Source organism: Dermacentor silvarum, chromosome 3, assembly GCF_013339745.2.
Source record: "Dermacentor silvarum isolate Dsil-2018 chromosome 3, BIME_Dsil_1.4, whole genome shotgun sequence".
NCBI lineage: Eukaryota > Metazoa > Arthropoda > Arachnida > Ixodida > Ixodidae > Dermacentor > Dermacentor silvarum.
Genome location: NC_051156.1, coordinates 167,332,179 through 167,350,317, shown reverse-complemented (window position 1 = coordinate 167,350,317; position 18,139 = coordinate 167,332,179). Strand labels below are relative to the sequence as shown.

The 18,139-nt window shown below is 45.5% G+C and overlaps 1 protein-coding gene across 6 annotated transcripts in view; it reads left to right on the top strand.

Annotated features, from left to right (window-relative positions):
• The window catches only part of LOC119446011 (THO complex subunit 5 homolog), a 78,876-nt gene extending 61,420 nt beyond the window's left edge, over positions 1–17,456 (top strand). For 2 of the 6 annotated variants that reach the window (XM_049663817.1, XM_049663813.1), the window contains exons 14-18: positions 3,748–3,851; positions 10,056–10,143; positions 12,606–12,721; positions 15,888–16,072; positions 17,332–17,456. In XM_049663817.1, the coding sequence (XP_049519774.1) occupies positions 3,748–3,851; positions 10,056–10,143; positions 12,606–12,721; positions 15,888–16,072; positions 17,332–17,398 (560 nt within the window). In that variant the 3' untranslated portion in view covers positions 17,399–17,456. Of the gene's footprint in view, positions 1–623; positions 833–3,747; positions 3,852–10,055; positions 10,144–12,605; positions 12,722–15,887; positions 16,073–17,331 lie in introns of all 6 variants that reach the window. The other 4 variants (XM_049663814.1, XM_049663815.1, XM_049663816.1 and 1 more) reach the window with 4 other exon arrangements.
• The last annotated feature ends 683 nt before the right edge of the window (positions 17,457–18,139 follow it).

The window sequence follows — 18,139 nt, the reverse complement described above, 5'->3', positions numbered from 1 at the left end:
CCCCCCACCAGCACACACGCTTGATTACGTACCACAAGCTTTCTCCCCTCCCCACCTTTCCCCTTGCTTGCGTGGGAAGCTCATCCAGCCACCATCCTTCTCAGCGCAACCTCGCATGCTTTCACGTGCACTTAAAGCATACAGTAGCGCGCGAAACGTGATAGGATTGATAGGATCCTGTCACACTAGATGTTATACGAACATGACACTGCTCGGCTTTGGTGGCTGCTCTTGGTCGTGCGGTTGCGTGATTTGAGAGGTGTGATAGTGAGCACTAGCTTATAATTCAACCATTTGATCATCTGCCTCCACGGAAGTTTGCATTTATTGTCTCTGTACTCCTTCGCAGCGGCAGTGAAATCTCGAGATTGCTATATCGAAATCATGTGTAAACACACTTCACTGTATATTGAGGTTCACAATACATGGTGTTCTATGGACAAGAAGTTATAAAAAGTGGAATACTTTGTTATAACGAGAATTTCATGATATTGAAGTTTCTATACATATAGAGGTTTAACTCCATTATGAGCAGATGTTTGCATCAAACAGCGCAAGTAGATGTTACCAAGTATTCAAGAGGTTCACTGCTGGTGCCTGTTGGGCTAATTACCATTTTGCAGGTTGGAGGACTTCTCCAAAGTAGTGGCCGAGGTGGGCAAGGCTTATCGCTGGGCACAGCGCCTCGCGGGCCTGGAGTTCCTGCAGGGTTCCGGTGCCACCGTGGCAGCGAGCCATGAGGTTGGGCGGGCCTTCGTGGAAGAGTTCGCGCGCTCCATCACTGCCCGCTTTGCAGCTCGTGTTAGCCTTTACGAGCAGCTCCTTTCCTTGGGTGAGAAACACAGTCGTGGCACTGAAGCCATCTGTCTATTCACGGTGCTTCTGAGCACAGCTCTATGTTTGGCGAGAACGAAAGGATTCAGACTATGCACGGCAGGGTTTTGAAAAAAATCTTGGGTGGTGACTTACCAATGCATAGGTGCCGGTTAGTTGATATTATTTGACAACTTAGAAGAAAGAATTATCATCCACCTGACTGAGGCTTTAGAGAAAACCCAATTGGTAACTCTGAAAGAAAGCTTCCCAGTTGAAGAAAAATTTGCCCTGGTTTCGGGATCGAACCAGGCACCAATGCCTTTTCTGGGGTAGTCCGCTCTCTACCATCCAATCTAACCAGGAGGCTAGCAGATCACAGAGTGAGGCCAAATTAATTGTCAATTCGAAGCACAGGGGACACTGAATGTGGCGAGTCAGTTCTGCAAAAAGCTTCCGCAGAACTGATTGTCATATTCAGTGTCCTTGTGACAACTTAGCCAGCGTTGCAAATATGAATTCAAGATGCTGAGTTTATGTTTTAAATGAACACTGACTGACCAAAGATGTTTCAAGCATCATGCATGAGTCAGATGGGAGTACTGTAAAACCCCATTAACTCGAAGCTGTAAAAAAAAACTGAAAAAAATTCAAAGATGCGGAGTTTCGAGATAAGCGAAATCACGAAAATAGAAGCCCTCTGGCTGTGCATAGATTACATGTAACCTTTCCGAAACGCCGCCAGTAATATTCTTTGTCACTTTCATAAGCATTGGCACGGGACGCGTGGCGTCTTCAGGTAACGGCATTACTGGCACTGTTTCAAGACAGCATGCTTGGCACTGAGTCCAGACGATTGATCCTAATGCAATATTTGAAGCCAGTCATCCGAGCATAACAGCTTCCAGACATCCAAAAAGCTGACGCCGCTTCTTTCTACATCGTAATGAATTCCGGACAATTGAACTTCGAAAACTGAAACTGAGCTGCGGAACAGCGCACCTGTGAGTAATGTGGCATTTACGCTTCAACGTCACCCGAGCATGAAGCAGGCGTCCTAATCAAGCCGCGATGTCGATGGAATGCTGTGGGCACGCATGCTGGCTTCTTTTGGGTGCACTGTGTGGACTGATCACTCCTGTTCAAGAATGTTGGTCGTCTTGCTCAACATTACGATTAACACGCTGTGATCACATTGATGTGTCACTGACAACACTCTAAACGAGAGGGGAAAGATATAGACTTTGACTCCTAGCTCACATATATCAGAGTTTGAGTTAACAAAGGTTTACTGTACATGTTTGGCATAAACGTATTTATTATAAGCAGCCAAGAAAGTATTTTCTGTTTTTGGTAGCATTTGACCATTCTCTTGCACAATGATTGCTCAAGCTTGCTGTTTTAGCACCTCTAAATTGTGATGTTGAGTTGGAAACGACCATGTACGTGTACCATTTGGGTCCTTATCCTTGTTGCATACTGACCATAACGCTGTCAATACTGGTATCTACCACCTAGCCCCAGTCACAACCTATGAAAAGTGTGGCTTTGTCTTTCGTTCTAGTTTTCTGTATCTGCCCATGAATGTTGCTTAGAAGAGCACTTTCTATAAGCATGAGCTGGTACGTGTGGTGTACCTGCAGTGTACCTGAAAAGCATTCCACAAGTGTGTACATAGCTTGCAAAAATCAATCACAGCTCGCTTCTTCACAATAACACGCCTTTTTAGGAGAAAGCTATGAAAGCAGGAGCAGCCATTGCTTTTCGCTCATTACTTATTAATAGCAGGCTGTGGCAGTGGACTCTTGAGTGTTGGCTTCCGCACACTTGGACCAGTGATCCATTTGAAAGATAAATGTTCTGTCTCACTCCCTTCGAGGCTCCTATTTGCATTCCCTTGGTGGGAAAGGTTGAACACTCGTGAAGAAAATAAAGGGCAAGCTTCACTTTCTTCAATTTTGCATCCAAACATGAGCTGCATTTCATGTTGTAAATTTTTTTTCAAAACTATGTTTTCATTACTGTGTAGAGAAAGTTCTCAAAACATGCCAAGCTGAGACGTTTTTTTTTTTTTTTTAATGCAATGTTATCCTGCTTTATTAATAAACTTGCAGCTTTATTGGTAAACTTTCAACAAGTCATGAGAAGCTGCTGTTGACATCTGTGACGTCACAGGAAGCTGCTGTGACAACTTCAGTTTGGCATCACGACCATTCTGTATTTTCTGTGGTTCTTCTAGCTTGCCTAGCCTTTGCTCCCTGCAAGACTTGTGCTTTTCGCATTTTAAAAGCATAATTTAACAATCCAGTTTAACTTGGTAGTTCTGTTTCAGTGCCCCTTTTAAGTGGGTAACTCGTTTTGTTGCACTGCTGAGTTTGAGGACGCGTATTTGAGGCCGGCCGTGGCAACAACATTCCGATGGGAGCAAAATGCAAAAATACTCATGGGCATAGATCAGGTGCACGTTGAAGAACCCCAGATGGTCAAAATTCATCTGTCTCCCCTACAGCATGCCTCATAATCAGCATTTGTCTGATGAGCATTTGCCTGTTAAACTACTTTAAAAGCAAGATGGCCTGTACATTTAAATGCGCATAGCTTTGGTCAGTATTATGGCTGTGTACTTTATGAATAACAAAGATGTCTAACTAATATGCCTGTATAAAATTCAGAGACGGAATACTCTCTGATATGAAGAGCAAAGTGAAACTGTTTGATACTGCCTTCTATGAGGGACTAGGTAACTGAAATTTGCAGTTGGGATCAATGCATTTGGCCACCTCCCCTAGAGATCTGTGCCTGCTGTCGTGCTGTCCTAAGTACTCCGCCTCGTTTGTTGCACTTCTCACGCTTAAAACTCTCGCGTGAACTGCTTGTAGTGCTCCTGTTACTAAAACTCCTGCCTCACACTATTTGCCTGTACAAACTGCGCAGAAAAAGGCCTGGTGCAAGTTCCTGCACTGCTGGCAGATCATTTTCCCACCAAAGTGACCTCAGTGCTGAAGCAATGGACCCAGGTGACCCATGCCGACGTAGAGGTGAGCAGTGCCTTGAAGTCTGGATGCATCTCTCCTCACTACTCTTACTTCTCCAATATAAGCGTGAAGTCTGACAAGCAAGGTAGAGTTTTTCGTTTCTGATGCATGGTGGCAGGGCAGAGGCATTGTTTTGACTCATGCCCTCATGGAAACCGTTCTGTGGTAAGAGTAGAAGAAAGTAAATGGCTGACATGCGAAGTTGTGCATGCTTCTGAATGAAAGTGGAACGTAGAATCATGTGACAGAGTGTTGCCTTTCATCACAGAGCAATTTTCATATGCATACTTACTATTGATGACACTTTTCACTCATTTAACTGTCTTGCATTACCACTGATGATTTGCTCTGATTTCATTGTAGTGTTGATGTGTTGTAATTTTTTAATCTACTTTGTGACTAAAACTCTTTGTGTAGCATTGTTACTATCCACACTTTGTAGATCTTTTCTATGTATTGTTCCTGAGCCTGAAGCTTTGTATTCCACAACCTCTTGAGGGCTCAGATATTGGCCTGCACAATTCTATACATAAATGAACTCAATCAATCAATTATTCAAAATACAGAAACGAATAATTTTTTTTTAAAAAAAGGAGGAAGTATTGGGTGGTCAGCTGACCCCTCTTTCGCTCTTTTAGAGCTCGTCCCTCCTTCACATTTATTGTAGTTATTTTATTGATATAACTTGTTGGCTACTGTACTTGCCATTCTAAGATGTCATTGTATCCTACGTCTCCAAAGTGGTAGTGCCAATGACATGCCATATTTACATCATTTTCTCACTTCCGAAAGGTCTTTGTTCGGTAAAAGTGATGCTTTTTGCATTCTGGAACAACAAATGTAGCTTGACTTGATGCCGGTGTTTAGTGTTTCTTCAGTGTAAGGCCCTCTTTCCCTAACGCTCATTTTCGCTGTGTTAATCGTTGCTGTGAGTGCTCCCTTTTAATTAAGTACAACCAAACCTCGATGTAGTGAGTGTAGCGAACATGGATATAAAGAGTTAGGAAATATAACAGGGTAAATCGGGAATTCGGTAGGCCATGCATATTCTATTGCTATAATGAAATTGGAAGTGCATGATATAAGGCAATATAGGTTATAACTAGGGGCATGTGAATATCAAAATTTTCGAATGCATATCGAATACGAATACACTCAAACCTTGTTATAATGAAGTTGAAGGGGAGCCGTAATGATTTCGTTATGTCCATTATTTCGTTATATCACTCATATTAGTTTATGCCACTCTGTGCTCAGTTGGGTGCACAACTACAGTAAAAGCTCGTTTATCCGGACCTCGTTAACTCGGAAATTCGGTTAACTCGGACTCGCGGCGCGGTCCCGGCAAAACTGTGTATATTTCAATGGGGTCAAAAGCTCATTAATTCGGAGGGATTTAGCCGCGCACCGGTTATCTCGGACAACTCCGCGCGACTCCAGAGTCGCGCGATCTCGGCGGCTTGGAGGCTCAATCACCGCTTGCCGTAACCGACGGCGGAACCGGAGTTTTGGAGAAACCGAAACCGAACGAACTGCAGCAGAATATGATCATGATGATAGTGAATGAGGGGGAAGTGGCTAGGTGGCGCTAGTCACCACCCGGCGGAAGCGCTTGGGCCACCGGCACATCCAGTGTCTACTAACAGCTGCTCGCTACGCCTACTGGTGTACTTCGTGACTTCGTTGACGTAGTTCTTTGTGTTGTGACTTCGCGTGTTGCGGCTGTGTGTGTGCGCGTTGCCGCCGCCGTCGCGCTTCATACCGATGGCGACCGTCACAGGAGTTAAGCGGCCACAGCAGCCAGCAAATGATCTTGAAAGAAAGGTGATGATATTGAAAGACGTGAACGCAGGTGTTTCTCGACAAGAGATAATGAAAAAGTACGATGTTAAGAGAAGCACCTTAAGCGACTATGTGAAGAACCAAGCAAAAATTTTCGAGGCGTTTGACAGCGGCAAATTCACCGGAAAACGAAAACGACTAAGGACGGCAGCACACCCGAAGCTGGAAGACGCACTGCTGCGGTGGATAACAGACATGCGGAACAGCCAGCTTCCCTTGAGTGGACCTTTGATCTGTCAGCAAGCTGAAAGGTACGCACTGAGAATGAACATCGAATCTTTCAGTGCGTCTGAAGGCTGGTTTGCCCGCTTTAGAGAAAGGCACGGGTTGGTCTTTCGAAACGTGTGCGGGGAAAAAGCAGCAGTGGATGAACGGCGTATTGCTGACTGGAAGACAACTGAGCTTCCCCAGTACCTGGCTCGTTATGAACCTGCCAACGTCTTCAATGCCGATGAAACGGCTCTCTTTTTTAAAGCCTTGCCGGAAAAAACTATCACGTTCAAGGGCGACCCGTGCGTTGGAGGGAAGAGGAGCAAAGAAAGGGTCACTGTGCTTCTCGCTTCAAATATGTCGGGCACCGAGCGCCTGCCACTGCTAGTCATCGGGAAGGCGCGTAACCCAAGGTGTTTTAAGAACATTCACCACTTTCCTGTGCAATATCACGCCAATAGAAAGGCCTGGATGACCTCGGATATTTTCCAAGCTTGGCTGCGCCAGCTCGACCGCCGCTTCTCTGCTAACAAGCGCAAGGTTTTACTTCTAGTTGACAACTGCAGCGCTCATACCAGAGTGACAGGGCTGGAGTGCATCGAACTTGTATTTCTACCTGCAAACACGACGGCTGCTCTGCAACCGCTGGATCAAGGGATAATTCAGCACGTAAAAAGCAGGTACAGAAAGCATGTGCTGGAACGGCTCCTGCTGTGCAAGGAAGCAGGGCGAGAATATGACCTGACTCTCCTAACCGCAATTCACATTTTAGCGCATGTCTGGAGCGAAACGCCGCCCGCGGTCATTGCAAATTCTTTCCGGCACAGCGGCTTTGTCCACCCTGACGACTCGGATATTCCTCCAGAGGCCACTCCAGAGGACACCCGCGACCCCACTGGAAATGTGGATGACGAGGTGAATGACACGCGTTTTGACTCTGTCCTTCCTAGTGGCGTCCAGATTTTAGACTACGTCGCTATAGACTATCATGTTGCCGTTGCTGGTCCGCTGACTGACGATGATATATTATCGGAAGTGCTTGAAGAGGACCAAAATCACTGTTCCGATGATGACGGTCAAGATGAGCCGCCAACGCGACGTCGCCGCACCGTGCAGGAGGCCGCCGAAGCCCTCGCTGTCCTCGAGGAGTTCTGCGTTTGTTCTCGCGACAGTGAACGTGCACACCACCACCTGATGGGATTAAATAAGATCGTTCTGTCAGAAATTCCGACGGCGAGGCAGACGAAAATAACGCACTTTTTCAAGAAATAAAGGTTTGTCTGTGCCGTGTACGTTTTCCTTTTGTTTTCATGGTCCATTCGATAATTCGGAATTCGGTTAACTCGGACATTTTCTCCGGTCCCGTGAGATCCGAGTTAACGAGCTTTTACTGTATAAGCATGCAAAAAAGAAAACCGCGTCGCGGCCCATCGCGGCCCACTGTACCACTACGTGACCACGCATACGATGGAAATTGATTAGAAGACAAATATTTTGCTTGCACAATGCACACACTGCCTATTTTATTGTCCGCTAGACATAGCTGGAAAGAAGTCTGTGATGCTCCTTTGTTTCAGACATCGCAAGCGAAAGACTTCCTTTTCAGCGGTGGCCACCGCGTTGATGACGTTTTCGCCGTCGCCATGGGCGCCGAAAAAACGACGTAGGAGGTCAACCGCATCAAGTGCCTGCGACGACGTTGGCACGTCGAACGTGTGTCTATGGGAGACCACGGCGTCTTTGTCGTCGCTTGCATCGGTGTGTCCGGTGACATCTGCGACAATAGCATTGCATCAGCATTGACATAATCACAAAAAAAGTCATCTGCCACAACAACACCGACGTCACTGAGTGGCGTTGTCAAATCGGCGAAATGATTAAGTCCGTCGTCCTGGAGAAGGCGCGGCACACAAGGCAGACAAAGGCCGAGAAAGCACGGTGCACAGCCTTGCGCGTCTTGGCTGCTTCTCACTGCCATCTGGTTGAGCGAGGAGGATGGCTCGCTTGGCCATGCGTGGTGTGGCTCTGCATGACCGTGAGGTCGACGCGGGAGTTTTATAACAGCCGCGCCGAACGAGTGTCGAACCCCGCGGAATACTTCACGCACCGTGGTCGGGTTTTTTCTTTTTTTTTTTTTGGTAGACTAATATAGTTTGTTATATCTATTAACAGGTCAATTTTACTTCGTTACAATGAGGTTTCAAATGCATGGTTCTCTATAGAGATTTCAAGGGGCATTTCATTTACTTCGTAATATCCATTATTTCGTTATATCCTGTTACGTTATAACGAGGTTTGAGTGTACTTAGATTTGAATATCGAATCGAATCGAATAATGATCTGCACATGTATTTATTAGCAAGTTGGGTTAACTTGTATAGTTGGAACATTGCAATTGCATAGTCAATGCTAAAAAAACTAGACTAGTAAGCTGTTATACTAAAACATTGTGTATTTGACTGAAGTTAACTTGGAAAATTTAGTAATTCCTACTAGCTGTCCTCGCCAGCCTGTGCCTTATTATACCGCATCAAATGCCCGTAAGCTCGGAGGAGGAGGGGTTTGACAATGTGCCAGTCGTCATTCATTTCACTTGCTGTCAAGCAGTAAGCTCAGAATAGGGGGTGACGCTGCAAAAAAAAAAAAAAAAAATTCAGAGCCCTTACACTACTGTGAAGATGGAAGCCAGCAAAGCTGTGACTATGGTGGGTCTGCTGTAGTGAATATTGCTATAGTGAAGTTATACATTATAATTATTCATTATATTGAGCGTCTTTGGCATGTTCGTCAAAGAGCAAGGACACCGGCGTCTTGTTTTGCCCGGCGCAATGGCCGAGTAGTGCGTTTGCTGTGCCAAGTCCTCCCCATAGTAATAGACTAGTGTATGAGCCACAGCGTTCATAGCAGCGCCACACTGCATGGCAGCATCAGGATCCTGTGAGATCTCTCCCGCTCCTGCTCTCGGCGGCTCATACCCACAAATCCATCACGGGTATGACTCGTATGAGCCACATGTGATTTCTTTCTTTCGTTCGTTCCTTCCTTGTTTCTTTTCGTGTCCCTGGCTCATACCAGCATATCCAATGCCGGTATGCACCACACGTGATTTTATTATCATTAATCGTGGCATAACTGATGAGTTGGGATATTATTGATGTCATGACCTATCAGTCATGTTAGTCATCCATTTTGACACCTGTGCTAAGGCACAACTGGAGGGAAAGCCGAAATACTAATCGTGATAGTTTTTTTCTACACGCAGACATGATAATGGGGCAATTAGCCCTTAACAGCTTCGCTGTAAAAAGTGCTCTCTCGCTGACCGCAAACCCGTCCCGCTTGCTACTGACAGGCTGGCTTTCCCGCAGTTTTGCCGTTTAGTGGCTAAGTGTGCTTTACAGGTGAAATTTCACTAGCAGCACGAAATTGGCACAAAATTCAGCATGAGATTGCCCCAGTGTTCTTAGATTAGTTAGAAACAAATCCTAAGAACTGTGTTTGCTGCCACACAGCCAGCAATATAATCGATTTTATTCAAATATTTGTATCCAACTGAATCTTCGAACATTTTCGTATATCTATTTTTCGAATCGAATACGAATGTTAAATATATAATATTCAATAATATTCAAACTTTTCGAGTATTTGCACACCCCTAGTTATAACAAAGCAAACATTTGTTCATTTGGTTCATTTCCAGCCTAAAATGTGATTTCTTGTAGCAGAAATGTCAAATACTCCGAAAGATCAAATCGGAATGGCACATTTTGACATACGTGCACGTCTTAGGCAGCAGCTTGGCTCGTTTGCTGTCAGCAAACGTATGTGCCAATCACATGGGATCATACAGTTGCATGTGAACAACAATGCAAAGTGCATGTCTTTCGTATGGCAGGGCTCAAATGCTACATATTGGCACGGGTAAGCGACCAACAAGCCATCGAAATCGACAGGAGCTTACTTGCCTTTATACTTTGTTTTCCTTGCACAAGCCTGTTTGCAAATTTTTTTTGCGATAACAGTGTATACAAATGTAATAAAAATCTGATATAGTGAAGGTACTTTTGTGCCAGATGTGACTTCGTCATAACGACGTATTCTCGGGTACTGTGCATATCCACTGGTCATTGAGAGGACATCGCATTGTCATTTCAGAGCCACCCATCGCACAAGGAGATGGAGGAGCTGGGCCTGATTCGAGGGGATGAGCTCGTGTACCAGGCTGTGCTTCGCCGGGGATCTGGTACGAGGACATGCTTTGCAGAAACAAAGAAAATGCTTCATATCAGCAAAGAAATGGCACTGCCTTGTTCTGCATGGTCATTTATTTCATCCTGAAAACCAAGGGGCTCAATTCATCAAAATTACCAGAAAAGCTAATGCATGCTGATACAGTCGGCTGTAACATCCGGTTCGTGTTGCGTATGCAAAATTTTTTTTTTCATTGCACATTGTTTGTGCTATGTAACGTCCGAGGTTGGCATCACCTTTAAACAGTGGGCTACTAGTGAATCATACTCCAGTTGCTTCAGCTCTGAGGCTACATCCAGAAACGACGAATGAAGTTGCCAAACAAAGCTAAAGAGGACTTCCTAGTTGTATATGACAGCACAAACATTTGTTCTTTAAAAGAAATATGCATTTATTTACTTTCTGTTCATGTGTGGGCTGCACCTGATAAATTTGGATCCAAACCTTAGAGGGAATGTGTGGCCCTTGCTAAATAATATATGGTATTGCTTAAAGCCAGCTTGGAAAGAAATACGAGTAAGGGCCACTGAACAAGATCCCCAGTGCTGCCAATAATAGAGGAAAATGCTGTCTCTTCTGGCTTCTAACTATGCATGAGGTTAGCAACGAGGTAATTGTAGCGACCAGTTATAGCAATAAGCCGTATAAAAGCATACTTTTGCAGAACTTTTCACAGAGTTTACGAATTTGGGATCGTTCCACGATTTTTCAAATTTTGCATTCGTTTTATGAGAAAGAAATTCTGTTTGCAAAAATGTTTTCAAGATCTTGAAAGATGGGACAGACGCAACATTGCAAAAAAATGTAAGCAAGAAAGAAATTGTGATGGTATCTGCACCACCCTGTTGTTGTCATGCAAGGCACTGTATAAACCAGAGATTACTTAAGTTTCTGAAGCAGGCGACTTTGGTGCTAAGTCACTGAAAATGTCACTGTGATCTGAAAACAGTGTGTTGCTTGTTAGTATCTGCTGGTGCATGCTACCCCCCCCCCCCTACTTGTGTAATGCTTATGGAATTTTTATGAAATTTGAAGTTCACAGGTTGGCAGGTATCCAAAAGCCAAGGGGCAGAACAGCTACTTCTGTTAACAGGGCCACCAACTTTCTGATGGGCACTTTATGAATACAGTTAAACCTCGATATAACAAAATTCGCGATATAATGAAGTACTTAACTTTTTATAACTTCTTGTCCGTAGAACACCATGTATGTTGAACTTCAATACAGTGGAATCTCGATGATACGAATCTCACGGGGTCACGAAAAATATTCATATTAGCCGAAATTCGTATCATCGAAACACAATTAAAGCTAGCTAAATTAAAGAGTCAGAGGTGAACTTACTCAGGCACATGTACGTAAAAAGCATTTACAGTATAGACCACTTATAACGTAACCGTTTATAGTGCAGAACTGGCTACAACGCGGCCTTTTCCGACTCCCGTTTACCCTCCCATAGAACTCCATGTATACGCATACCGCTTACAGTGCAGCTGTGTGAGACGAAATACTGGTTATAATGCGGCTTCCGAGGGAAAATCTCGCCGACAAGGGCGGTAGCAAGCATGCTTCTCAATGAGGTGCACCCACCGATGGGAGAGGAGATCAACGAGGGTGATGTGGAGGAGGAGCATGAGTCCAAGGGCGATGAAATCGTCGCCGCGCGCCGTATGTGCGAGTGAAAGCACGTGGGGGACGCGCACCTTCACGGAGAGCGAACGCACATCGGGGAGAAAACGAGACTTCTGTCGTGCAAAAGGCCGTGGGGGTATGGAAGGGAGGGAGGGGGGGCAGCACCAAATGTGTATCTTGCAACAGGGCGCAAAGGCAACTGGCAATGCAATCTCCCACGCGAAAGGAGCAAAGCGCGAAGGCAGCGCAGGAGGGAGGGGGGGGGGGGCGGCTTTTACTCTGCCAATAAATCGTTCTTGTACTTTGCGCCTGTGCCGACTGTCGGTGTTGGCACGCACACCGTATCCTGAAAGCGATCTCCACACGGCTCTGACCTTTGTATGCGCTGTGCTTACGCCGCTCAGTTTCTGTTGAAGCGATAGACAGCACGAACCTTCGCTCGCTGTGGCGGCCGCGCGGGCCTGCGTGGAGGAAAGCACAAAAGTGCCACCGCTTCAAACTCTTCGTGCCCAGTCGCGGCCTCCACGCTGTCCGGCGCCGCGTCTGCGCCTCCGCACCAAAAGAGAAAGGGAGAAAGCGCGTGACTGTGCGCTGTTCTCTTTTGCTGCTGTTGGTGGGCGGCGTTTATTCGTATCAACCGACGCGGGTCAAAAATCGATTCGTAACAACCGTTCTCTAGCACATTGCAAAGTAATGGGGCTCTGCCGGGACCACAGAAAAATTCGTATCATCCGGAAATTTGTATTAGCCGTGATCGTATCATCGAGATTCCACTGTAGTATTTTTTTTTGTTCTTACTACCCTGTCTCTTTTGTATGCAGCCACGGTGAAGGCCTTGGTGCTGTTGCGGGACAACTACCCAAAGGAGGCACCCCTATTTCTGCTGGTGCTTCAGCTGCGTGAAGAGTGCTCCAGCCGAGATGATGATGCTGTCAAGGTAAGCAGCACATTGTTTATTGTGTACTGAGCCTCAAACAGACAAGCCTGCACACGCAAGCAGCTCTTTATTTTAAGGTGAATTACGGAGTGGGAGGTAATTACAAAGCTGTTGTTATTAATGTGAAGCAATCATCTCAGAGTCCAGCCAATTTTTGGGCGGGAGAGCCTATCTGGCCATTTTCGTGGGCCAGTCTCGGTGATAGTTCAGTCTAAAATTATGTGGGACTGGCTATGTACACAGTTATGTGCCACTGGTTATGTGCCCCTGGGGCCACTGGAACTCGTCACTCATTAGCTCAGTGGACATTGTGCAAGTAAGTCTTCCATTCAATTACCATATTTATTCGAATCTAGGCCGATAGTTGTTTTTTTTTTTTGAATAATGGTATTCCAAACTCTAGGGTCGGCTTCGATTCGAGGGTTTTTAAAAACGCAGCACTTTTTCATTGAAGCTGCTAAATATGGTGCATAGCTAGCGCAATCTAGAAAAGTCAGTATCGCAGCGGCTACTAACCGCGCCAGTAGCCAACCGTACACGAGCGACGTCGCCATTTTGACCTGTGTCGTATCAGTGAGCGGCGTGGTGTTATTGCGATGGCACCAAACAGGAGACGCCACTTATAGTGCCACTTTCAAGCCGGGCGGTACTTTGGCATCGATGAGAAAAACGTCCGTTGTTGGAGGGGACAACGACAGAAGCTTTTTGCATGCGCTGCAGCGAGAATGGCATTTACCGGACTAAAGAAAGGCCGTCACCACTAAGTGAAGACAGTTTTAGCAGACTTCATTCGGACGCAGAGAGCAGCTGCCCTTCCAGTAACAACAGAAGTGCTCCAAGCGAAAGTGAGGGAACTTTCAAGGGAGCGAGGCCTAATGCCAAAGGATTCCAAAGCCAGCCAGGGCTGGCTTCCGAAATTCATGAAGCGCTTCGGCTTCTGCCTCCGATGTCGCACTTCAATCACCCAGAAGATGCCAAGGGATTTTGAAGAAAAGCTGGTAGCTTTTCAGCGCTACGTGCTGCGAAAGAGACAAGCGACGGGCTACAACCTTGGGCAAATCGGCAACACCGACCAGACGGCTCTTTATTTTGACATGCCAGTGGCATACACCGTGAATGAAAAGGGTGCCAAGAAGGTGAAGGTGCGGCTCTGCGGGCTACGAGAAGCAGCACGCAACCGTGATGCTGTGCTGCACAGCTGATGGACATAAACTCCCTCCTTATATGATATTTAAAAGGAAGACACTGCCTGCTCGAGAATCTTTCCCAAGAAATCTGATTGTGTGGGCAAATGAGAACGGCTGGATGACGGGTGCGATGGTGGAAAAGTGGGTTAAGATTGTGTGGCGACGGCGTCCAGGAGCCCTTTTGACCAAGAACTCCCTCCTTGTCCTCGACTCTTACCGTGGGCACTTGACCGACCACGTGAAGGCTGCGCTCACCCAAGTGAACACGAACCTCGCGGCGACGTCATACCGGGCGTCATGATGGGCTAGTTGCAGCCACTTGATGTCTGCATCAACAAACCCTTCAAGGATTGTCTGCGAAAATATTACACGGACTGGTCGACTAAGACCACATGCTAACGGCAACAGGCCGCATCAAACGAGCATCGCTATCGCAGCTAGCGGGCTGGGTAGCTGCAGCGTGGGACGACATCCCAGGTACTTTGATTGTGCACTCCTTTAAAAAGTGCAGCATATCTAATGCTCTTGACAGTACCGAAGATAGTGCATTGTTTGAAGATGACAGCGACAAGGAACATAGCGACGAGGCTAGCAGTGACGACGCATTGATTGAGCTCTGCACGTTCAAATTCAATAAATGCTGTTTTCATTTTGTGAACGCTCTCCTCGCTTTTTTTGTTAGGCCTACATTCTAGGTAAGCTTTTTTTTTTTTTCTGGCGTCGGACTTTCGGGGGTCGGCTTAAAATCGGGGTCAGCCTAGATTCGAGTAAATACGGTAGCTTTGTTTGATTCAAACTCCTTTTAATTCAAGCAAATTTTTGGGCCTCTTCAAGTTCAAATTATCATAATTTGACTGTACAGTTAAGCCTCGATATAACTGAATGTTTAACTTTTTATAGCTTCTTGTCAATAGAACACCATGTATTTAGAACCTCAATATAACAGTGTGTTAATACACGATTTCAGTATAACAAGTTTTCACTGCGGCTGCAAAGGAATACCGAGATAATAAATAGAAACTTCTGGAGATGCAGATGGTCAAATGGTCGAACTACAAGGGGCTGCTCACGAACGCATTTCTGTAATAGGCGCGACTAAGAGCAACCGCCAAAGCAAAGCACTGTCATGTTCCGTGTAAAGTCCAAGTGCAATAAGATCCTATTGCCCCCCTCGCGCTGTATGCTTTAGGTGCGAATGAGAGCATGCAAGGGTGAGCCGAGGAAGACGGTGGCTAAAGTGCTGTCTCCATGCATGCGCGAGCGAGAAGAATGGGGCGGAGGGCTGTTGTTCGCAGTAACGCGGCCATGCAGCGCGGCTGAGCGAATACGCAGCCCGCGTGCACTGTATTGCGGTAATCTGCCACATGTGCTGAGTGGGCGTGCAAGATGGTGTGGAATCGTGTGCGTTGTCTTCCCACCTGTTTAGTACTGGAGGTTGCGTAATCTTGCGTTTGAGAGACGTGCTGAAGCGAGAGGCAGACGAAGCATTAGCTCCGCACTGCCAGTGCTTTTCATGATAGCGTCTTACCACTGCAGGCAACACTAGCAGCCACAGGAGTGGAATGGATGCGAAAACGTAGCTGGCTTCACTTAGTACCACTGATGTGAACAGATTGTCGACATGACATGAAACCATATCTTTTGTCACTGACTCTCAAATTCAACAAAACAAATTTTTTTCTCATTCAAATTTACTTTTACCAATTGCCCGATTACTAAGAAATTTTTGTGACCTCTTCCGGATAAGAAAAATGCGTCGATGACTTTACTTATTTGCGTAAATGGTCGAATTTTAATATAACAGAGCAAATTGCCTATTTGAGTGATTTCATTATATCGAGGTTTAACTGTATTATGCAATTATGTGTTGCACTCTTGGCAAATTGAAGCTGCATACAGTGATTACCGTGTTGTGCACTATGTGATTTAATCAAAAAGCCAGTCAATTCTACAAAGTTCTCCATCTTGATTATGTGCAGGAGCTGGAGTGCGAATTGAACCTGCACTGCGTGGAGCAGGAGCAAGCGCTGGCGGGTGACCAACTGCTGAGCTGTCAACTCCAGCAGCTTCTGGTCTCCATGGATGTATTGCTTGAGTCATTCTGTGATCACTTGGATGCACCACGCGAATTTTCCAGGGACAAGGTGCTGGCCCGGACGGCAAGGTGAGTGCTGTCATGTTCTCATGTCTGCCACACATGGATATTTGCTTGCCCATCTATTAATCTAGCTGATTTATGCATTTGCCTTGCTTTCTGGGCTTTACAGCAGGGAACAAGAAAGTATGTCTTGACAAAAAAGATGAATAGAACAATGCTTCTTTACATTTAAAAGGAAGCTTCTGTGAAGAGCAAGTAGGCGGGCCGTGACTGCCTAATAGACATTTCGCTAGCTTTTTTTTTAAGTACGGAAAAAAAGAGCTACGCAAACAGTAACGTGTGACAAACAGCCAAGAGAGGCGTTATCAAATGTGTTTGACAATACATGTATTGACATTGTGGCCATTGAGTTATTAATTGCAAAATGTGCTAATTATTCAGTGCTAATTACTCAGTAAGAGCACAGAAATGCTCTAGGCCTTTTTTAGGAGGTTACTAACACAATGTGATTGGTTTTATCCACACGAAAGACTTCAGTTTCTTTAGAAACTTGCTCCAAGTTGGCTTGGGTGCTTGTTATATAGAAGTGATAGGATGAATAGTAAGGTGCGAAAAGTATATTGATGTACCACATTTACCCGAATCAAACACACAAAGGATCTGCAAATTGCCTGCACGTTACAGTCGGATACAAAAGCAAAACCGCATTTGCGGCGTTGGCGACAGCCTACCATTGGAGCCATCAGACACAACGTCACTGCCATCACAAAAATGGCAACAGAGCACGTTTTTGTGAAAGTGCTGTTGGTTCGTCTTGTGCTCGACTACGATCCAGCCATGGTAGTCGATCTCGCACTGTATTCTCGGTCAATAACTTTCGGAAACAGTGTTATCACTTTGCAAGGTTTCGCACGACTCGGCGCCGGATGCATAATCGTATGCGATCGCCAGTGTTTCTGCCGCTGTGCCATGCTCACTATCTAAAGAAGACAAACTGCCTAAGAAGACAAACTGCCTTCTTTAGGCACAGGCTCCTCAGGTTCATGTATTGAAGGGCCTCTTGAACCAGCTTCTCGAGGATCTCCCGACTAGATTTGAACGCCCAGGTGTTTTCAAGGGATGTCAGTCATTGCTCTCAGTTGTCTATGGAGCCTATTATTTTGCATTATATTGTCTTTTGAAAGACATAAAAAATTTTGTGGTCCCCTCAGCTCAGTCAAAGGGTACCATACCAATGCAGTATGCTTTGCCAGTGACTAATGATCAATTTGCGATGTGCGAGTTGTCGCTTAGCCTTTGACACTGGCGTTTTTCTTCCAATGCAGGGGTCCAGGCAGAAGTCGGCCGTACAAGTTCCTCCCAAAACCAGGCATTTTCACACAAAGGACATGAGCAGATGTCTGTTCCTCATAAAAATCTGCACTAATAAAGAAGCATCAAGACCATTGAATTGAATAGAAACATTTTTTTTTTTTTTTTTCGGCCTAGTAACTGCACACTTGACACTCAGTGTGATGACAAATATTTTGTTTGTATCAATGTCTGTTTCACTTCCCTCTAGCTCTAAAGTGCCTCCATACAGAAAACCATGCATCATTATTCCAAATTTAGGTGGTTATTTTTGCATTGCTGTCTTGACGAAGTTTGCTTTTCGGTAGCCTCTGCAAGAAGGATTCATGTTAAGTGGCTAGCAAATTGCATATCCTTAAGCCGGAGACACAGATTGAACATGGCGCTTGATAGAATGTGTAGCATGTCTGAAAAATGGCTGCTTAGACTGTTGGAAAATGATGGAACTGGTTGGGCACCTGTTGTATGTGGTTGTTAGTGTCAATAGGTCATCTGTTGGCTCACACATGAAATGTCACAAAATGTCTTATGCTTTAGGGCTTCCAACCATTCTGGATTTCACTTATTTCTCGCTTCCCTATAACTTGACCTCAAGGAGGCAGCCTTTTTTCCAGGATTGAGGTGTGGTAAGACCTCTGGAAGCACAGATGTGCCACATTGATATTCAGTGATGTGACCCACGACTTCCGAAGTATCTTCAGCTACTCTATTCTTTCTTTTCATGTCGGCAGTGTTCTATCTGAGAGAACACACTCTGTCGTTTGTTTGTTTTAAAGATTCTTT